Source organism: Etheostoma spectabile, chromosome 16, assembly GCF_008692095.1.
Source record: "Etheostoma spectabile isolate EspeVRDwgs_2016 chromosome 16, UIUC_Espe_1.0, whole genome shotgun sequence".
Lineage (NCBI taxonomy): Eukaryota > Metazoa > Chordata > Actinopteri > Perciformes > Percidae > Etheostoma > Etheostoma spectabile.
The window spans coordinates 7,084,036-7,107,811 of NC_045748.1; the positions used below are offsets into that span (position 1 = coordinate 7,084,036).

The 23,776-nt window shown below is 40.6% G+C and overlaps 1 protein-coding gene across 1 annotated transcript in view; it reads right to left on the reverse strand.

The window, feature by feature from the left end:
* Positions 1–23,776, reverse strand: part of trabd2a (TraB domain containing 2A) — a 63,623-nt gene that overhangs the window by 17,821 nt on the left and 22,026 nt on the right. The window contains exons 3-4 of the mRNA XM_032540128.1: positions 16,199–16,345; positions 15,576–15,750 (exon numbers count right to left, since the gene is read on the reverse strand). Coding sequence (XP_032396019.1) covers positions 15,576–15,750; positions 16,199–16,345 — 322 coding nt within the window. The remainder of the gene's footprint in view (positions 1–15,575; positions 15,751–16,198; positions 16,346–23,776) is intronic.

Below are 23,776 nucleotides of genomic sequence, written 5' to 3' on the forward strand. Positions count from 1 at the left end.
AAACCTTTAGACAATACACTAGGTCATGGATAAATAAAACATTGCAAGGGGAGCAGGCATGGCTAAACAAATCATCTGTATATTTGATTTAACCTTCAGTTCAGTTTGATATTAATTAATTTATGGTGAGTCTCTGTGCATTTCTTTCTTTGTTGAGCACCTTTAAACTGTCTTTACCCGGCATGCATGGTACCCTTTTCTTCAGCAAAAACTCAACTGTAAGTCTGACATGTCATTTTATTAATTTGAATAAAGTATAAAGCGACCAGGAACCCAAATGTTAAGAAAAATGACAGATGCCTGTAAAAATGTACACATTATTCGTGATAATCAATCAAAATATTATCATAGAACAGTTGAGAAGGTTGTAAAAAATATTGTTTGACTTTTATACACATAAAAAACTGTAATCAAGTTTACATGTGATTATTTCACCCCAACACCTTTCTGTTAGGCTAGAGATCTATCGGCAGCAAATGTCAGTCTAGCAACTCGGTTGGCTTACGAGTTGGAAAAAACAAACTCTATTTAGGCCAATCACATCGTGTATAGAGTCGGTGGGCGGGCCTAACATAATGACGGCAGAGTTGCAATGGTTCGGCGTGAATAACCTGCTACTAAAACAAAGAAGATGACTGTTGCTGGCAAACAGCGGTCTTTCAAATCGGCTTTGGCCGCGACTCTGGAAGACTTGGAGTTAAGCTTTTCTTTGAGAAAAGAAAAAAGAACGGCACTGAAGTCATTCTTAAAAAAGGAAGATGTGTTTGGAGTTGTCAACTGGATACGACAAAAGTTTAGTCTGCCACCTAGCGTTGCTCTGGTTGGTTGTAGCGCTATCCTATTGCGTGCAAAGGGTATTTGAAAGACAACCGTTTATCCCGCCCCTCGGATTGAGCCCTGCCAATGGGGAGTTCCCAGACCCAACATCATGATGATGTGTGTCTGGCTTGTCAATCTACTTTTTTGTTCGTTTTTATTTAAAGTTCATGTATGACTGTAAATCACTGAAAAAATAATGATTCATTCATGATGATTTTTATGGTCTACAGACAATGAATAAGATGCTGTGAAAGCCCCATTTACACTCTGAACGGGTTTACTCAGCTTGTCTCTACATGATATATGGTATAATTAAAGTAATTTTACTATAAATGAACCATGCTCAGTGTATTCACAGATTATTCATGAGGGTTATATTATATTTATGTGCAATTTATTCAAATTTGATCAAACATATTAATGTTTATTTGAGATGCTGGAAGTTTTAATGATATGTTATGAGTGTTTAGTGATGATCTTCTAAACATTTGGGAGATATACTGTATTTAAACATAAGAGCAGTGATGTGATTTCAAACAATAAAATGCATTTCATCATCTGTTATGACTTCCTCACAGGTAAAAAAGTTTAAAAATCACTGTTATAATTATTGGCAAAACTTAAAACATAACTTATCCTGAGAATCGGACAGCTTTTCTATTGGAATTCTTCCATTATATGGTTCTGAATGCAAGATACCAGTGATATGAGAAAGCTGGGATAAAAGACAGCTGTGATATGGTTGTGTGAATATGAAAGACATAAAGCCAAAGGAACAAATACACCTCTGCTCCATGACATAAGCCTTTCTTAAACCAAGCCCAAAAATGCTAACATCTCAATCACACCCAAAACATTTCTCTTTGGATTTCTCTCAGCCATAGTGAGACGCACACTTCACAAACAGCCTGAATTCAACAGGTCATTCCTTTATTGTAAAAGTGATACCGATCGCTATGGACAGACATAGGCTGTTGAAGGAGACATGGAGGGAAGAAAAGAGACAAGCAGCAACAACAGACGGGACGCAGACATAAAAAACACAAGACAATTCAAGACAGACAGAACCAGAGACGAGAGAGCGGAATAAGCGCTGATGTCAATTGCAGATTTTAACATGGAAAGAAAAACAGAAGAAGAGACAAAGGAAAAGGGCATGCAAAACAACACAGGAATGTTAAGTCGTCAGATGCCAGACTGTGATAGTCGGGGATAAGAGTATCCTTTAAGGCCTTCAGTTTCTCTATTGACGATGTAGACTGTATTTTGACATGATGCCCATGTAAAGTCTGCTATACAAAACAGGAGTGGAGCCGGAGCTGCTTGAAGTGGTATCTCCGTTTGGCATGCAGCTTTACCAACCATTTCCAAAGCTAAACCATGTAGACTGAGTGAAAAAATGCAAATCCTTGACGAGATGTAAGTTAAAGAACCTCTCACCTCTTAAAATATTTTAACAGAAAATGTTAAACATACAGTAGTTGTGACTATAGCAGAGGAAATGTGAGTCTTGGCTTTCTTGACTTCCACCTCATGTAACTTTCATAAATGACCTTGGGCTAATTTATTTTCTCAAAGTGACTAATGTCACTGCCCCAGACAAATGTTTAGGACTGATGTTCTGTTAAAAAGAATACAAGTGAAATTTATTATGTATAGTATTTGGGGGAATGTGACAGGGATGTTGGGAGAGGCTTTTTTTTCAGCTTACAAAGACAACTTGATGAGTAAAATTCCATGTAAAATGTATAATTTTCTGCACCTTCATGTTCACTTGTGAAAATTAAACAGATGGATCATTCAACATGCCCACAGTTTTGTTACTTTGTCTTTTCTTTTAAATGAATTAAGTGTCAAAGTGTTTATCATTAGAGTAAAAACGGCTAAATGTTCTGCACAAGTTCTCTTAAGATTGTGCTGGGCAACTTCAGCTTTGAATTTATGCTGAGAATAAATGAGAAACAGAGCACATAAGAGGCCTGTGGTGTGAGGTTGTTTTTTAAATAAACCCTCGCTCAAAATTTGTGGTGGCACACAGCACTTTGGAGCAGTGTTAGGGATTACATCTGTCAGGCTGCAATAGTCTCTACACTCTCTCTCAGTTTGGCTTTTTCTGCCAAGAAATGATGGCGCTTAAGCACACACCAGCTCATTCACTGTGGTCGTATGAAACAGTGATCAAAGTTCGAAAATGCACTCCTTCTGTACAGGACTGCATTTTGATAACATTAAACCGGATGCATTGCCGTTGGAATACCTCCACCCTTGCTTACTAGCGTACTGTCTCAGAAATCTCCTATAAAACGATTGAAACAATTTTATAGAACTAGCTTTATGAGGTGGGGGATACCTCCACCTGACCTATGGTGTGGCTGAGCTTTTATGTTGACAGTAAAGTCCCATATATACAGTCATTGAATTTATCTTGTGTAACTTAAGCTGTCAAATAAATGCAGTGAGGTGCAACATACAAGTATTACACTGATTATTGTGTTGACTTTAAGTATAAGTAGTATAATTGTAAGTCTTAAAATGTACATACTTGTATTGTACTGTTACTTGCACACTATCAGATCAACATTGGAGCAATAGTTTTAGTTCTATTTTTTCTGCTTATTCAGTAAGCTGCTGATATACTTTTTGTTGAGTAAAAGCTATTTATTTAAACATGCACATGACAATATCAGTGTGCAAACAATGCTTTTTTACTTTTCGTCAACCATACAGTTGCTTGTGAATTACTGGATGATTGCATATCAAGCACAAATAAACTGATTTTAGTATTTGGTTAAAATGGCCACCACACATGTAGTGCTATGTGCCACAAGGCAAAGCTTTGTTTATGGTTACAAGTCAAAAGAAAAAGTTGCGAACTTCTGTGATAGACTACAATGACTGAATTAGGCTACACACTGCAGAGTTTAAGGGTGCACTGTAGGTTAAAAAGAACAGGATTTTCAACTGTAAAACCATAACTCTTAAATGACACCAAACTGTTTGGAATTGTTTAAAGACAAATGAATCTAAAGAGAACTTAAGGAGGAAATTGAGACTGGCTCCTACCAAACAACACAGCAAGCCATGTTACACTTAAATCAACTGCAGACTCAGTCGAGAATCAAGAATCAGTCAGCTCATTCAACCAGCAGGAGCTCTGAAGCCATAACAGTGTTTCTCTTCTACAAATGTGTGCTTTTGCCTGTCTGAACCCTCCAAAATGTATTCCTGCAGTTTGCATACTGCGGCCTCCAGACAGCTTCCTCTGAAAACAAACGTTTCCCTGCAAGCCTCGCATCCTGCTGCGAGTCTCTGCTCAGTCCTTTCAACTGTCTCAGTCCAGAAAAGGGAAACCAAGGGGGAGTCGGACGGCTGCTCCCTTTTTAAAAAGCATTCCACATCGTAGTTTGTCTCAGATGTTTTCTCACAGAGCTTCCATCTAAAACATGTGGCTTAGAGGGCAATTTTGTGCCTATTTGGTTTGCATAATCTGCAAGAGATCTTGCCGATGTCAAATGAGGCCTGCAGATCATCTGTGATTTAGGTCTAGATTATAACTAAGAGCAGATCCACGGGATAGAGGCCTGTATATTCACACACACACACACACACACACACACACACACACACACACACACACACACACACACACACACACACACACACACACACACACACACACACACACACACACACACACACTCTGTCTTTGGCTGTCATATCTCACCCTATCTCTGTGTCATTTTTTTCCCTTTTTATCTCCCTTTCTGTCAGATTTTGTTACTATGACACATAGTTTGTCTCTCTTTGTCAATTACCAAACATCTGCTGATCCCATTTCATCCCTAATCATTATCTTCTCTATCTCTCACTAACTAGTGTGTTCTGGATAGAAAACTGTGGATTTAATTTTCTAGAAAGCCCCGTGCCTCCTTGCAAATCACAATCAAACATGGCCAACTTCCACATCTGCACCAACTAAAGCATCTGAAGCAGCCTCAACAATAACACAGAAAATCAATTTTAGTGACGTAAAACAGAAGTTACAAAACCTGCTACATTCATTTCAACATGAGTTGAAAGTCGAGCCTGTTTGTGTGGAATGCAGAAGATTGTTTTTGTTATTGCCGCTGAGGAGAATGGCATCATATCATTCTACAAATCTTTCTTTTTCTTTCATTTGATTAATATATATTACCATATATGGCTGATCTAAAACTCTTTAAAAACTACACTGTGAAAGATATATGTATATGCTGTATACGATGTGGCTGAGAAAAAGGTTTGTAGAAATTGCTGTAATATTGCTTGTTGAATAAAAAAAAAAAGACAGTAAACCGCTTCCAATGGACATTTACTGAAGAAATTCAACATTGAATTGAATGTGAGGCACCACTAAAAAAAGGACAAAATTTTAAAATGCAGTTTTCTCCTGATAAGAAATCTCTGAGTGTCTTTCGCGATATGCCACAGCCTTCCGTGATGTGTATTCTGCTAGTTAATATTGTGATGACGATGAAAAAAATCACATATTGTGCAGCCCTACAGAAAACCATAACTCTTAAAGTAACACAACATCTTTGTAGATTAATACAAGGCAATTACCTATGCAGATTTTGACTTGGGTCTATATTGGGGCAAAGCACAGCCGCAGCACTGTTACTAGGGCGCAGAGATATCCCGCAGCACCTGAAAACCCCCAACTTACTTCAAAATACGGCGAGACCTGCACTGAGTATCTTTGCTTTTGGATTGTGTTGAGTTTGATAAATTACAGCAACAGCTACAGCAAACATGGTAATTACCTGAATAGCAAAAGGTTGTGAGTATAAGCAAAGGAGATACATACTCTTGAGCTGGTGCTCTCACCAAGATGATGACAAATGTAAAGTTTAGATACTAAAGCTAATTTGAGCCTAAAAACTCAGACTGGTGCTCTGTGGCATACCAAAATCATGCATGTACTCACACAGCTTGTAAGACAAAGCATTTGCGCCATGCACGGCCAACAACACACGCTCATTCCTACAGTGAACCAGAAAACTTCCTACTCCAGCAAAACAAAAAAAGTATTCAATGGCAGTGAGAGAGAGAGAGGGAGAGAGTGGAAGCCACAAATCACACAAGTCATGTTTTCCTCTGTCTCTTCCTATCTTCATCCCCTCCAGGCAACGTGTTGCTCTCCTTCATGTTTTAGACCCAAAATGAAAAGGGACAGCTCCTTCATAACAATTCCCACTCAGAATCATCAATAGATTCACGGCTGCTTGTAAGCTATGTATATAATTTTCTTTTCCCTTTTCCTTTAATAGAAGTGAGGTATTTCTGGTCCAAATGAAAGTTAAGCCCCCTGGCAGGCACGTTAACAGCCTGTTCCAGGAGCATACGGAAATACTGCTGGGTTTGAATGGGGTCAGGGGTGAGGAGTTCAACTCTTTCAATAAATCAAAACAAGCTGTTGTGACAAGTGTTTACTGTAATCACTGGTAGAGAAGTGTGTGCTGTATGAAATATGTCTTTTAAGTGCAGAGACTGAGGCCTTTGACCCGATGAGTGCAACAAAATATATATGTTTAGGTGTCTTTCACTCAGCAGCCTAACAGCCAGTTACTTCTTCAGAGTGGCTGACAGGTTTATCCCCCCATTTAAGAAGAGACAGAGATGAACCAGATGATACATCACAGATGCTCCTGACATGTTAACATCCCACTGGTTAAATGCTTTTTCATGGTTGAATTTAGGATTGGAAATATGTACAATAATGTTATACTTCTGAAGAAGAAAAAGATTAAGAGGAAGCTCCACACAGACTGCCTGGGAAGCAGTGTGTGTGTGTGTGTGTGTGTGTGTGTGTGTGTGTGTGTGTGTGTGTGTGTGTGTGTGTGTGTGTGTGTGTGTGTGTATATTTGTGTGTGTGTGTTTGTGTGTTTTCTGATATGTACATCTAGGGAGGGACTCATAGGAAACAATGCATGCATGATTACATGCATGCAATCCAGCATAACTGTTGTAATTCAATCAGTCAAGTTAAGTTACCAATAATGCTAACCAAACATTTTCTACTTGTTTACACCAAAAGCATTCAACTGGCAAAACATGAGGCTTTTATTGTGACGAAGTCACACAAAGTGTATTAGACTGATTATTCACTGACTTCTTTATAAAAAAAATGCAGGTTTGTTTGTCTGCGCAGTAAACGGGAACACCATTTGCTTCTTTATTCTATTTCTGACAAAGTAGTTTTCTGCCCCCAACAATTCTCACGTGTGGTTTTAAAACATGGTTGCCACCAGGAACCACGGGTGTCGCCAAATCAAACAGGGTTGAAATCTTAAGGATTGTAACTTTAAATCCAAGACCAATTTGATTAGAAAGTAATTGTTTAGTGGAATGGCAAGGAGTAGTTAAAAAACAAACTAACAAATCGGCTGTATGCTGTTTGTCATTGCTGTTCAAAATCACCCATATGAGCATGTTCTGTCTATGGGTAAAAACTGTTACAAATGAAAAACAACAAAAAATGTGTCCTCTGCTACTTCAGTGTTTAATGTTTGGTAAGTGTTCGGTGCAAAAGATATGTGGTTAATGTTAGGAAAATACCGTGGTTATGGTTAAAAGGAAACCATGTTTACCGTTAAAAGGAAGACAGGTCTTCCATGTCAAGCAATGCCTTGTTGAACCATCAACCCACCCTGACCTCCTTCCCAAAATATATAGCTCCTGCTACTTCCACCGTTGGTCCTCACAGACAAGAGTCATAATTAATTACCATGGCCACTAGAGGATCCATGTCAGGAAAACGTCAACATATGTGATCCAACGCAAAATAAATAAATAAAGTCCCAGTAAGTTTAAACATGTGTGGAATTAGTAGGAAAAAAGAACAGCAGCACAGTCTCTATCCCAGTAAAAAAAAAAAAAAAAGTTGCAGAAAAAAGGTGTAATTCCAACTTCTGCCAAACTCGGGACTTTGGCAGACGTTTCGCCCCTGCCTGCCCTCTTCCCTACCAAGTGTGTGGTAGGTCTGGTCTGGATTTTAGTGGTGCTGTATGACATGTGTGTACTCATGTCAGCGACTGCCCCAAACAGTTGTAAACTGGCTGTTTATGAGTGTGAGGTGCTGTGAAAAAAGCACCACATTTTTGACTTTCACACCATCTGGGGAAGAAAAAAGCGAAAGAGGGCAGTGACCGCAACGATGTAGTGCTCAGTGTGAAAACACACTTGACGGATTTGTGCCAGGTATGTGTAAGGTTTGGCCTGGGGATTTCAAAAGAAAAGTCCAGTCAATCAGCTATAACTCTCAGTCTAAAATATCACGCACACAGGGGTAGTTAAAGAATGGTTTACATACAAAATGCATTATATAGAAATATATTTAATGTGTTTAGGACTGTTTTCTCAATGAGTTAAAATAATCTTATTTCACACTGTCTGACATATCTCATACGCTGTGTGTGTTGTTCCAAATCTTTATTGAAGCTCCTAGAATTCTCTCCACTAGAATTCCAAATAAAGGTTTGTGGGTTTGAACAAAATTTGTCTGCACTGCATGAGTTCGTAATAATGATATACAGCATTTTGCAGTTGTTTTACTATTTGCACAGTTTACCATGGGTCACTATTAAAACCTTTTAATAAAGTTTGTTTATTTTATCGTTAATTTATCTGGGGAAGTGTACAATACATGAACTGCATAAGGTTAAAAACTTCTGTGGTTCCTGGGCACCAGTGATGACAATATGGCCTAGTAAATTAAAACATAAAAGACTGCTGATTTAGGCCCAGATCAGACAGAGCGGATATGCAGGTTGCAAAATACTGCCTTTTTTGTTGAAGATGCCACGATCAGAAAGACTCATGCCAGTTTGCTCACAACCAGTGAATCAACCGTCCTCAGACAATTGTTATTTTGCAAAGAGCACAAAACCCTTAATTCTCAATAAAAAGAATTACAAAAAGCTGCCTCGGGCAGCAAAATGCGCATTGTCTGATTTTTTTTTAAAGGTGACTATGCACCAGAAGGCATTTCCAAAATACCACCTTTAACACTCATTATGTCATATGCCTTCTGTACTACATTAAATACAAATTTGGCTCAGTCAGTACACAGGGCTGACTTTTAAACTGCATTGTTGTACATTGTATTAAGTGACTATTACCCTGCTCTAGTACCGACAGCTACCCACACACTGAAAAGTCAAGGTCCTCTGTGTGAGTTATGAGTTCCTGTCAACCTCTGTCATGAGCCACAGCTCACAGGCCAAGCCATCCATTTATTACAACCTACCCACTGCACTAAACAGCTTGGTGACCGAGGGGTATACACTTCAGCGTGGCCCTACCAACCAAATACCAAATGATCCAACGGCAAAACCTTAATTGTCTGTGAAAAGAGTCAAACATTTCAAAGTACAGTAACCGTCAAAGCCTGTCAACCACGCCGGCAATTACACCACCGCACATATTTAAATTTGTGGTTTTGGAGCGCAGTTTGAGGGGAATCATGATGTGCTAAGCAGCTTGGGGTTGAGACTGAAACATGAACGCATTCAAGATCAGCCTGGAGAAGAAAAAAGAGACAAAAAGTAGTAAGAGCCGGCAGAAACGGAGCCGTTGGCCTTCAGCGATATGTAAACACATCATTTTATTAACGTCAAAAGTGCATGGCAGAGATTATAAAGGGAATACTGGTTCGGATTGTATTCATGGATTGGGTTACTGTACCTTTGCAGAGCAGCAATAACCGTTTCCATATGCTTGTCTGAACATATGGCCCTTTTTAAACATAATCATTTACGTTGAGTGATGGCCATGGTATTTCAGACAAACAGATGGATGGAATAGACAAATTTCAAGGAGGTATTTACTTACAGTACAGTCAAGTATAGCGATGCAGGACAATACACTAAACTCAAACCAGGGTAGGATAGAGCAGCGTTTAAGTTATCAGAAAACTGGAAAAATGTTCATATTTCTATCTTCATGGATAGAATAGAGTGCTTTATGTTAAGTTCCATCTAAGTTATTCTAAAACACTGCAGGCCTGCTGAGATTCAAATGCTTTCTGACAGAGTGTAAGAACTGGCAAATCGTATCTGTCAAAAACACTACTCCAGCCAGTAAGCAAGTTTTTGAGTAATGTTGCTTAACAAAAATAAGCAGATCACTGTAAGATTGCCAGATTCCAAAACTTCGGTCAGAGCCTTATAATTCACAAACTGTTGGATATGGATGTCAGTAAAGGTTGAGGCAACGGTTCTGTTACCCTTCTGACCCTTTTTTGTTTCATTTAGCACAGAGAGGATGAAAAATATTCACACAAATCAGGGGGAAAATTATATGATAAGGAACTTTGTGTTTCATGCTAAGTTTCTTAAGTCATTAATCATCTCACAACATCCTCATAATATTAAAACAAACTACTGGGTGGTCGTCATAAGTGTGCGCGACATAAGCGCAACATTGTTGTAAAGAGCTCTTATCGTCTTCCAGTCTCTCTCTTTCTGTCTGTTTTGTGTAATTCAGCTAAAATTGCAGTCTGCAAAAGTTGATGAGATGAAGACAGATCTTAGACAGATCTTTGACAGACATCAGTGTATGGTCAACCGGTCCTCACTCCAAACTTGTAAAATATGGACGTTTGCACAGTGGCTGTCAGTGTCTAAAGTGACAAAAAAGGTGCCCTTCAGGGTGTTTGTATAACATACCGGGGAGAGCAGCAGCTACACAGGGTTTAGCGTGTAGTATGTAAGACAGCACAGGCAGGCTGGTTAAGGTGGTGGATGGATTAAACATGAGCCACTTTCTTCTTTAACCGTACCGTTATTCCCGTGTGTCACAGATACGTAAGCCCACCCACAACCTTTTCCCTCACATAACAGTGTCAAAAGGGACGCTAAAGGAGACTTTTAGCGGCATTAACAACAACAAAGGCACCTGACCAAGCGTCCGTCTTTTAAGAGATAGGATTGAGAATGTGTTGGTATGGTGGGGGCAAAGAAAGAGCAAGTGTGCAGAGAGAGCGAGAGAGAGAAGGAGAGAGACGGAGAAAGATGTGTGTGTTCCTCTGGGCTGGCCAGTGACCACTTATGTTTATTTGACTGTTGCCTTTCTGACCACCTCTCTGACCAGAGCGCTGCAATAACAACGGTTCTCCAAAAAACATGCTGGGATGCAAAATTGGTCACAGGTCTGATTCTGGCCTGAATATAACCAAAGAATCAAAATCTTCGAGTAAGTATGAAGTAGCTTTGTATAGGAGTACTCTTATGGAGGACGATTTTGCTGACTAATTAAATACTTGATTTACATTTGGGATATCTCTAAATAGATTTCTTACAAACAAACTGCATCTCGTAACGTGCTGTTCCACTTCCAGTGTGTTTACTGATTTGGCGCAAAGATGTAAATGACTATTGACAAATGGCATGTGGTTCCACAGACAAAAAAACAGTCCTACTGTCTAAGCCCTAACTATCTCGGTAACAAATACAGTAGGAACCCTGATAGATGTCTTTACTCTGATAAAATATAGATGTTAAATCATAGATTTGTATCTTTGTTTTTTCTTTTCTAACAATGGCTCAAGACTTGGTCCACAACATGCAAAAAAGACAGAGAGAGAATGAGTGGGTGGCTGTGTGTGTGTGTGTGTGTGTGTGTGTGTGTGTGTGTGTGTGTGTGTGTGTGTGTGTCTGTGTGTGTGTGTGTGTATGTGTGTTTGTGTGTGTTTGTGTGTGTGTGTATGTGTGAGGCTGTAGGCAATTGAGAAATAATTTAGGGTTAGAAAACATTACCTCTGGTTTGGCAGTGTGTGATTGTCAGCCAGTAATGCTTTCTCCATAAACAATTCCCAAAACCCCAAAATACAACTATATGTTGCTTCCCCATAGACACAGATAAGAATGAAAAACAGCACATGTATCCCCTTTTAATACTACATGATCTTATTGTTGCGGTCTTTTGTGGTCTTTTTGGCAAATATGTTTACAAAGTTTTCTTTATTAGATTGATGTTGATGCATTTTAGTTTTTTAGACGCTCACTCCTCGTTCATCAATCCTGACAACAAACATTAGGCTTCCATTAACATTATATCGCTAGGATACCCAATCCCGTTTACTCTCAACTCTAATGATATCTCCTGAAGTCTCCTGCATCCATCCAATTTGACAGGGACTAAATTATTATGTATAAACTGTTCTGTTAATTTGTTGTGGCAATAAAGCTTATAATGGAGAAAAATGAAAACCTTCAACAATTTTCCACATAGGTCAGTCAGGAATCCGTTGGCCAATCCCTGCAGGGTAATGGGATCATTACTGGGGAAGAGAAGTATGCTAAATATGTGGCTAATTCCTCTGAATCCAATTTAGTTTGAAGTCTGGATGAATTTCAAGTAATCGTAATTTACCTAAAGCATTACAATTTAGGTTCTTTCCAAGTTCCTGGTCATTGCAACATGTCACACTGACAGTTCAGTAAATTATTAGCTAAATAACAAATATATAATGCACAGAAGACAATAATCACACCCTGAACCTGTTGAGACTTCCTTTTGCACAAATTCAGAGAGACATGAGATGGTCACCGATAAGACTGCTCTCACACCTAATTGTAACAGGGAAGTTGGGTATGCCAACATAATGGGCTCCATTGTAGTATGTGAGTGTGTGTGTGTCTATGTGTGTGTGTCTATGTGTGTGTGTGTGTGTGTGTGTGTGTGTGTCTGTGTGTGTGTGTCTGTGTCTGTGTGTCTGTGTGTGTGTGTCTGTGTGTGTCCTCTGACCCCTCCAGGGATAATTAAGGACACATTTTACCCAGGTCTGTCTTGGGGGCTGGGGAGTATGTGTGCATGTGTGTGCATGTGTGTGCGTGTGCGTGTGTGTGTGTGTGTGTGTGTGTGTGTGTGTGTATTCATGCATATGTGCGTCCACCCTAATGTTCCCCATCCCGTCCCTTGTACTCGCCGACCCAACCTGCCCTCCGTATGTCTAAGACTAGTGCTTCTGGGCTGATTGCCCGTATCGCTTTCACTTACAGGTTCACACACACACACACACACACACACACACACACACACACACACAAACACACAAACACACAAACACACACACACACACACACACACACACACCTTTTTAGACCAAGCCCTTGTAAAGGCACCTCCTCAGGGACGCTCCGTGAAATGTACTCCTTGTTAGGGCTTGAGTGTGCATATGTGTGTGTGTGTGTGTGTGTGTGTGTGTGTGTGTGTGTGTGTGTATGTGTGTGTGTGTGTGTCTGCTTTTCCTCAGCTGTTTCCTGCCAGCTCGGAGAGCAACAGACTGTGAAGGCCTCTCTCTCTCTTTCGTTCTCTCTCTCTCTCTCTCTCTCCTCAAACTGTGCTTCTTCTAAATGACCAAAGAATTTTTGGATGCGATGAGTTTCTGACGATGTCATCACAAGGAAAGTATGACTGTGAAATTGATAGCACTAAAATTTGATCCTCTCTCCTCCATACATATGCTATAATGAGCTAAATCAAATTTTGGCCAAACAGATTTTTTTCCAAAGTGTATGTGACGTTGACTGTAAGATTATCATAAATTGTCTTAGAGTAACACTTTTATGGTTTCACATTATGAACATTAACTCCAAAGTCCATATTGTACCATTTACGTGTACATGTTATGAACTACAAATTTATGACTTAGCGAGTTCCAGATGTTAAGTTTAAAATTGATGTATGAACACTTGAGTAGAAGTTTTAAGAAATGATTTACAATACAGGTAGAGATATCAATATAAATATATCAATGAATAAATAAAGTAATTTGAGCTGCAACGATAGTTAACAGTAATTCAGTTGCAACTGTTTTCATAACAGATTTATCGTTTTAGTTACTTTTTGTAAAATATCACAAAATATTTGTAGTTCTCAGCTTACAATACCTAGTATTTGATGCTTCTCTGTGTCATATTTGATAGAAAATAAAAGATATTTGGGTTTTGGACTTTTGGTCAGTTAAAAGAGGTAATTATATATCGCTCAGGGATGCAGGAAAAAAATATGAGGGGCATTTTTCTGACATTTTATAGACAAAATCATTAATCAAGAAAAGATGAATTAATAATGAAAATAAGTGTTAGGTGCAGCCCTATAAATGATGTTCCTCCATTAAATAATTAAAATGTTTTACTAAATGCATACTGTACATATTTACTGCTACAGGTACCCTGCTAGAAACAAAATGAAATAAACTGTGTAGGGCGAGAATAACTAAAACTACTTGTTCATGGAAATGGTACTTAACCTGCAGATGTGTGTTAGGTTCAAAACCCCAAGTATAGGTTTTACATATTCACATGATAACTATTTACAGTCCCTACATGTAATTTACATTTAAAGTTTATCTGTAGGCTTGTAGCATTTGTATTCTTTCTTCTGCTGTTCAGTGCATCATTTATTTGAAATGGTTAACATAAACCTATTACTTTACAGTATGTAGATATAGTGGTATGGTTCTTGTTGAGCAATGCTTTGTATAAACAACCAAAGGGAAAATAATATCTGCCTTGGATGGACATTGTCCAACCAAGAAACATGAAATGCATTCTCTCTCCCACACACACACACACACACACACACACACACACACACACACACACACACACACACACACCACACACACACACACACACTGAGGCCTCCATGCTTGAAAAGAAAACTTTGTAGAATCTTCTTTGCTTTATCCTCCCTGTTTTAAGTCAAGACTCTTATCAAGTGGGTGCTACTCATGAGGATGCAGCATGGTTATAGAGGAATTCACACACACACACACACACACACACACACACACACACACACACACACACACACACACACACACACACACTGAGGCATCCACGCTTGAAAAGACAACTTTGTGGAATCTGCTTTGCTTTATCCTCCCTGTTTTAAGTCAAGACTCTTATCAGGTGGGAGCTACTTATGAGGATGCAGCACGGTTATAGAGGAATTCAAAGAATTGAACTGACATTTTTAAAACTATGTGAAAGGACTCAAACAGGCCACATGTCTGGTTACATGGTCAGTCCTGAACTGATGAAAGGGTGTTTTATTGAACCTCTGCTTTGGAGAAACATCCAACAACTCTGGTTTGTTTGGACCCTAAGCTGATAAAGCTGTAGATCAATGGTTTAGCCCAGTCTAGTCTAGTTTAGTGAATGAAGCCGCTGATTAATTACAGGGCTGCTCATCAACAGGAAAATAACAAAAAAACATTGAGAGGGGAAACAGAAAAATGGGAATTTATAAAAGGTAAGTAAAAGAAGTGTCCTGGGGAACAAGGTAGAAAAAGACAGATGTGAAGAAGAAAGACATGTACATTTATATTGTATACTATATTTCTATATTTCTTTATCTGAAAGGAGCTGTATTGCCTTGCAGATTAGAAAGAGAAAGTTGATCCGCTGGGATTTCTGTCTTCACTTTCTGTTCTGTTGTCTTTGTTTTCTCTGCCGCTACATGAATTGGCTAAGCTTCTTAGTTGGTTGAGCTCTAATTTGCAGAAGTACTCTTTTAGCAAAAAGAGGAAAGTAATCTTATTAAGTGCTTTGCTGAATGGTGACTAATAAGTTAAGTTAATGTTAAATATTATTTTGACATTTTAGGCCAAAACACTGGCATCTGTGGATATGATGCTTTCATACCGCTAACACATTATTCTTTGTTACTTTATTCCATTTTATTCCTTGTGTGTATTTAGCACCAACCTGCTCCAAAGGCAAAGAAGAAGCTCTTGTCAGGGTGATCCTCAAGTAGTGCCTTGACCCTCGTCCCCATCCTCTCGTTCCTCTTGTAGATGAGTTCCTGTCGAAAGTAGCTGTCTATTTCCTGGGCGGTCTCCTGCTCGCTGGGTGGCAGTGTCACATTATTGAAGTTAGGGACCTGCAGGGGTGATGGTTCAGTCAGGCCACAGAGGTGAAAAGGAGACGGGATTTCTTTTGTTTTGCCTTTCCCGGCACTTTCAATCAATTTTCACAAAAGAAAAATAAATTCTAAGAAAGCATTACTCTATAATTTGTATTTGAACTGACCACGTTGCGCAGGGATCGTTAGGAGGACAAACAGCAAATAATAGAGAGAAAGGCAAGGTTGGTGGAAGGAATAACAGAAGAACTAAATTGGCCATAGTATGGAGAATCTGGTAGAAGGTAGAGTTTATAGAGGAGGTGTGGGGGATAAAAAGGTCGGTCAAAGGGTTAGGGGTGGAGGTGAAAGGTCAAGGGTCGTGTCACTGGGAACACTCCAAAAGGTTAAGGTGTCAAAATAACTCTTAGTTTATTAACTAAAGGGAAAGTACGTAAAGTCCACTGCTACATAAGATAAGACTCACCTGTGAGGTGTCATGATTGAAGATGATAGAGTTGAGATCTCCACAGTTGTAGTGTCTGATGAGGTCTTCAGTGGTGTACGGGACCTGTAGGCTTCCTGCCCGTAAAGACTCCTGCTGTAATAGCGTCTGGTTCAGGGCAAAGATGACCTAGAAGGAGACAACAACAATTTATTATTGATTGGTGGATTATTCTTTTTTTACCTTGATAGAAGACCGAAGTGCCCTGTGGCCTCGCAAACATTAAAGTTGATTCAGCAAGGGGCGACCTCTAGCTCTCCCAGTTAGAGCGTGCAACCCATGTAACCTGAGTCGTTTGCAGCGGCCCGGGTTAGAGTCCGACTTGCGGCCCTTTGCTGCAGGTCACCCCGCATCTCTCTCCCACCTTTACTGTCTATCCAATGTCACTATCTAATGATGGGGAAAAACATGCCCCAAAAAATAATCTTTAAAAAAAAAAGTTGATTAAGCCAGAGCAAGTAAACGTAGAATAATTTGACTGAAAAGTATGGGTGCAACTGACGTGTCACACAGTGTGATGAGAAAGTAAATTAAGTTACAGGATTAACAAAGTAAGGTTAAGTAACCTTGCTCATGATCACCTGTTTCAAAAGTATAAAATGTTGGCCTTAAGTTAAAGAACTTCCTTGAGTTAAATGCCCATTTATGTTCATGCTCATGTTTCCGGCTCTGGAGGGGGGTTATAGATGGAAGCTGTTAAGTTAAAAGTAGAAGATGTGTTTCATCTGTCACAGCCGGTCACAAATGCAAACATATACAAACAGTCTGCAATCATGGTAACAGCTTTGTGAGGCTGTATTTAAGCACAGTGGTACTTTAAGCTTGATGCATTATCTTAAGCTGAATTCACAGCGCCACATGGCAACCTTCCAGACAACTGCCTACCTTTAAGGGCATTTTTCTAAAAAAGCGTGCAGCGGTGTGAAATCCCCTTTAGTTTAGTTTAGTTTGTTGGCAACAGCACTAAACGAAGACCACAGTGCATTTGAAGCTGATGGGAATATCTAGTTACTAGTTTTGCAGGTGTCTGGTTATCAAGCATTGGGAAAATTATGTTTTGTAACAAAGTTATTAGGACTCCTCCTGATGGAAACATAATTGTCTGTATCCATCCAATATTTGTGCAGAACCATATGTGAACCATCTGGTGGCGTTAGAGGAAAGGTCAGAGGATCTAAAATCGGAAGGAGTCTGGGATGAATGTGTAAATAAAATGTCATCTCAATCCGTCCAATAGTTTTGGAAATATTTCAGTCTGGACCAAAGTAGTGGGACAACCAACTTACAGGCCAAAAAAAACATTGCCATCACTCCAGCTATGCTGCTAGCATGAATAAAATTCAGAAATACTCACACATATTATTTTATTACACCATCTTGAGTGACAAAAGTCCAGATGTGATGTGATGTCTAAAACCCAACAGGTAGTAAAAAGTATTTAGATTTTCTGAACTAACTAATATAGCAAAGGAGACCGTTTGAGTTTTTCCTGCCCAAACCCTCTGTGCTCTGCTGCAGAGATTCAGCTATTGTGCGAGCGTGAAATCAGCCAGTGTTTGGTGAGAGGACCCTGGTGAGCCTGCCGCCTATGATCAGTAACGCGGGGACACACATATGCATACATGCACACCAATACACATTAAACACACACTCTGAAGGTTCTATGGTCTCTACACACACATACGCAAGAGAGAAAGAGAGATACACAGAAACCACCACCACTCACCTCAGCACACGCTCTCCCTCTGATCTCTCAAGCACGCACACATGCACGCACACACACACACACACACACACACACACACACACACCTTTTACCCTGCAGCTATTGATCTTTAGTCCAATAAAAGAGGAAAGTTTGTATGGCTTATTTGTTTCTCAATGGGAGCTATCAGTCAAAGTGAAGATGTGTTTTGTCAGCTGTGGAACTATGTAAATGTCTCTACAGTATGTCTGCATGTTTTTACAATTCAGTATGCATACTGTGTATGTATTTGTCTGTGTGTGTGTGTGTGTGTGTGTGTATGTGTGTGTGTGTACTCTCAGATCTTTGTCAAGTGAATTCTGTATTGATATGCATACCCGTACGCCAACCAGGCCAACCCAAGCGGCTGTTTTCTTTTTTTCAAGTTCTGTTTTCTAAGGTGCTCTGATGACACTTTTCTCTCTCGGTTGGCCCATTGTGGGAGCCTCGGTATAGCAGAGGAGAGGAGGAGAGGAGGGCAGCCTGGAGCAGATGCCTTCTTGTCAGGGGACAAAGAACCCCTCGGTCAGTCTCTCTTCTCCTCTCCCCTGCGCTCCATCCAGCTTTCATCGGCCGCGCATCAAAGTAGCGCTCTGCATATGAAAAGGGCCCCGTCTTTATGCCACGCAAATTAGCCTATCGCCGCCCCTCCCCGACTCATTTCACAAAACACCCTCACATCTGTGCCACGTCCGTGAAGGAAGGCCCTCATCTGCAGGGTCTCCCCTTTTTCTGAGCTCTCTCTTCTCCTCTTTCTCCACTCGCCGTGCCTTTCAGCCCCTTAAATTATGGCTGTGAAGGGAGGAGGCGGAGGGGGAGAGAGAGGGGGAGGAACAGCCATAGCCAGATAAAAAGGAAAGTTAAAAAAAGTGGGAGGTTAAGGGATGGAAAGAGATATAAAGAAAACACAAGCAAGAAAGTGAGGAAGGATACAAAAAACAGGAGCGGCGAGCTGGAGTGAAAGAAAGAAACCCTTAATGAATGATTTCTTTCTTTCTACTGTGATCCTCCTCTTCTGTTAGTGCACTGTGGGTCAGTGGGTGCATTTTCCCACTCAGCTCCTTTCATCAGGTCCCCCTGTTTCTTCTTCTTCTCCTCCACTGCTGCCCCCTATCCCACCCCCATCAGCACGCACACACAGACACACAGACACACCCCTTGCTGATATCAAAGCAAGCGCAGCCAATGAAAGTCAATAATTGTCCTTTGTCATGGAAATGTCCCCTCTTGTTGAGATGGAGTGGGGTGGGTGTGTGCATCCAGAGCAAACATCATCACAGTCGGATTCCCACATGTGGAGATTTGGAGTGTTCGGTGGCTCGGCTGAAAAAACTCTGCTCTCGCTCTGAAGTGTGTTAGCTCAGCTTAGCATTTGCAAGAAAAGTAGCAAGCATGCTTAGTGGAGTGTCTCTGAGAAGAGGTTAAATTAATTGCATTTATGAAATGTTGGCTCACTTTCCAATCGTTATTCTGTTGAGAATATCCACTTAGCAACTGTACGCACTAGGGCCAATAATCAATTTGCCAGCATCATTAGAAGCAAGACATGTCAACCAGTTTTCACAGTTCCACAAAAGAAGACACACTTAACACAAGCCATACATCATACAAATTCAGCAGTTATATGGCGTTTTTTCCATTACATGGTACCTGCAGAACTTGCATCTAATCGCCTTTTTTGGTTTTACATTTTGAAAAAGTCCCTGGTACCAGCTAAATGGTACTTTTATTAGCACCACCTCAGTTGAGGTTCCAAGCGAGTTGAGGCGATACCAAAAGGTGACGTGAAAAACTGCAGACTACTGATTGATCAGAGAAAATCGTCACTAATCACTTTGTCGTCATTGCTATCAACAGATGGGGGTGTCCTTAACAAACCCGACGTTTTTAAATAGTTTAGCCAGCTGTGTTTTGTTGCTGCCTCCAGCTTCTTTTAATGTGTCTTCTGGCTGTGGCAACAGCTACATGCCGAGAATCAAAAGCAACACACCTTTGACGTTCTGGGCATATTGCGTTAGGTCCTGCCGTGACGACCAGCCACGCTTGCCTCACGCATGAGGCGGTACTAATCTGCAATGGAAAAAGGAGGATGGGGCACCGCGGCTGAGTCGAGTCAAACCGAGTCCAGCAGGTACCATGTAATTGAAAAACGGCAATAGTGAGTAGTAGCCCTCTCATTTTTTCTTTGAAAATCATTTGAAAATGTAAAAAGAGTGGATCTCTTTAAATAGGTGTTGAAATCTATGGGCTGAAATTTGAGCTATTTACTGTGTGTTTTAGTTGTAATTCATCACTCAGCCCTACTGAGGAGGAAGCCCACTTTAAACAGCAGGACTGCATGAACGCACGACAGCCTGCAACGCTCAAACCGCTGTTCAACATCAGACTGCTTTCACGCCACGTCACTATCATCCCCAGTAGGCTATACTATTTCAAACTCAACACTGCTGTCTAATAGATAACATAACTTGAGGTATTTAATCTCCATTTGTCAGAAACACATTTTGTCTGTATATAAATGTATAGTGTATGTAAACTGTATTTGAGGTCCTGTCACAGTATGAATCTGGTGCAATGTGAGCGGCTCGTAAACATCAAGATAAACTCCTTGTATGGTAAAGCCTCAGGCTAATTGATGTCATTCTGATTGTACGTGCTGAATCTGGAGTTGGAGAATGTTTCAGTGACATTTCCAATTTAACTTCGTAGGAAACTAAAGAGGAGCATGTGTTTGCCTGCATGCAACTATCTTTCTCTTGGTGAGTGTGTTTTTTTCCGACTAACTGTGTGAGCAGAAAAACGTGTCTATGAGTTGAAACAAGAGTCTCAAAAAGTAACCTGTCCACACTTTGATGACAAACCATGTGCTCATACAGCCCCACACACACACACACACACACACACACACACACACACACACACACACACACACACACACACACACACACACACACACACACACCACAAACCACACAGACACACAGACACACAGACACACACACACAAAGCACTTGAAGCCAATTCAATGAGCCTTGGCCATCTCCCAAGTACAAATGAAGACTTCCAATAGCTCCTCTGTTTCCTCCTGACTCCCTGATAATATCAGAGTAATACAAGGCTCTCTCTAAACGAATCACATTTTATTTCGTATTGTCCGTATTATGATGAATTAAGAACATGACCTTACATGAAATGTCTGTCCAAATTCCTGAAATGTTTTGGTGCACGGATGATGACCAATTGGAGTGGTTGTTTAAATTTAATATAGATAAGTTGGCGACTTTGTTTCTAAAGCTTGGCAAAAAAAGACTAGAAGGTTTACTTGTTAAGGGTTTATTGTTAGTTGCATCTGATACTTTGTTCTAATTAATGGTGTCTCGTAAGCCTGTGTGGGCTGGGCATATTTTGTTGTATGCATGACACAATAATAAAATGACTCATTCATTCATTCATTCATTCAATCCATTCATCATATAGAGAGAGATGTAAGAGAGAGAGTGGGGCGAGCAGGCTATCATTTCCACCAGAAAGCAGGAGAGAAAGAAACACTACAGCTGAACCAATAGGGAAAGACAGACAGAAAGAGAGAGATAATGAGAGAAATGGCCTCTAAGTACTGATGATATCAGTGAAATGTCAGAGGAGGAGAGCATGAAGGCAGACAGAAATAGACAGAGATAGGGATTCTGAGTTACTGTATGAGGGATGTTATCAGTGAAATGTTGAAATGTGAGCAGTCAGCCTTAAAACAAGACCTAGTAGAACAGCAGCACTGCCAGGGTTTTACAGAGACTCTGTCCTCGGGCAGTCCCATTTATTTACATGCCAACACCTACTTATTTGACTACATTATTTAATTTGAACTGCGGGAAGTAACTTGTCCTCTATTTCATCTTCCAGGTGATGTGGGGGTTAAGGGACTGATTTTAGCAGCGGATTTCAGGGCTGATTGTAAAAGAATACATACCAATACATGATGAGGTCATAGGTCACGGCTGTCCATGCTGAAGGTTTTCTAGTTCCACCCATAACCCTAACTTTGATTATGCTGCCATACACTGTCCACTTTTAGTGGATTATTTGACTAATCTGGCATTTTGGTCATAGTCTTTTTTTTTATGGTTTTTCATGTTGAATGACTTATTTCTGAGAAACATATGAGAATGTCACTGGTAAAAACAAGATTTAAAGTGATGCTTTAGCGTTACCCTTTGTGGAGAATCACAGTTTTACAGAGTTGTCGATTAAATCAACTAATAGATTAGTTGACAAAATCGGATGAGCATTCTAAGAAATCAATAATTTGACACAAATGTTTGTAAACTTGCCTCAATTATAATATGTCTCCTCCTAGTTGTAATAAGTTTGGAGACACTACCTTGAGGATCAGCACCTCTAAATCTGAGGCCATGGTTCTCAGCAGGAAACCGATGGAGTGCTCTCTCCGGGTAGGGATTGAGTCCTTACCTCAAGTGAAGGAGTTTAAGTACCTTGGGGTCTTGTTCGCGAGTGAGGGGACTATGGAGCGTGAGATTGGTCGGAGAATCGGAGCAGCTGGTGCGGTATTACATTCTGTTTATCGCACCGTTGTGACGAAAGAGAGCTGAGCCAGAAGGCAAAGCTCTCGATCTACCGGGCATTTTCGTTCCTACCCTCACCTATGGTCATGAAGGCTGGGTCATGACCGAAAGAACGAGATCAAGGGTACAAGCGGCCGAATGGGTTTCCTCAGGAGGGTGGCTGGCGTCTCCCTTAGAGATAGGGTGAGAAGCTCAGTCATCCGAGAGGAGCTCGGAGTAGAGCCGCTGCTCCTTCGCGTTGAAAGGAGCCAGTTGAGGTGGTTCGGGCATCTGGTAAGGATGCCTCCTGGGCGCCTCCCTAGGGAGGTGTTCCAGGCACGTCCAGCTGGGAGGAGGCCTCGGGGAAGACCCAGGACTAGGTGGAGAGATTATATCTCCAACCTGGCCTGGGAACGCCTCGGGATCCCCCAGTCGGAGCTGGTTGATGTGGCTCGGGAAAGGGAAGTTTGGGGTCCCCTACTGGAGCTGCTGCCCCCGCGACCCGATACCGGATAAGCGGATGAAGATGGATGGATGGATGGACACTACCTTATTTAATCATTAAATTAATAGATATTTTTGTGTTGTAGTTTATAGATGGTCCAATCTTATTTCTCCAGCTTGGAGGACGGCTCGTTTTGTTAAAACTGATTTAATATAATTTTACTATAGAGTACTTGATCTTTGTAATTGAAAGTTTGAATCTGTGAATATTATTCTAACTTTGCTCACGTTTATAAAACCCAGAGCATGGATTATGCATCTGTGCGTACGGTTTATTAAACTGAGGGAACAGGTTTTTATTCTGTGCACACAGAGTTTTTTTTCTCAGCTGACCCCAGGGGGGGGGCGCAGTGGACATCACCCAGCTGCTGTTTTAATCACTGCAGGAACATTTCTGTTGACGGTGAAGTGAGACACGTTTAATGGCTTCTTTGGGGACATTTATGTTAACGTTTATGTCCTCATTCAGCTTGTTTCCTTTTTGCACAGCCGCTGCAGTTGACACACCTGTAACATTGACCAATTAGCATTGTTGTCCCTACAGCTGTTACTGCATAGCGATCATGGAGCGTATATAAAGATGTAGCGATGGACACTCAACCGGATCTGCTGTTTACTTGAATTGGAGGACAGAAGTTGATCCACATTTTCCCACTTTTTGCCACAGCTGATAAATTATCCGGACGTCTTTCAGCGGATTGATAGCTGCTGTCTTAAAGAGTGAACAGAACTGCCTCCATGGCAACGCTCTGC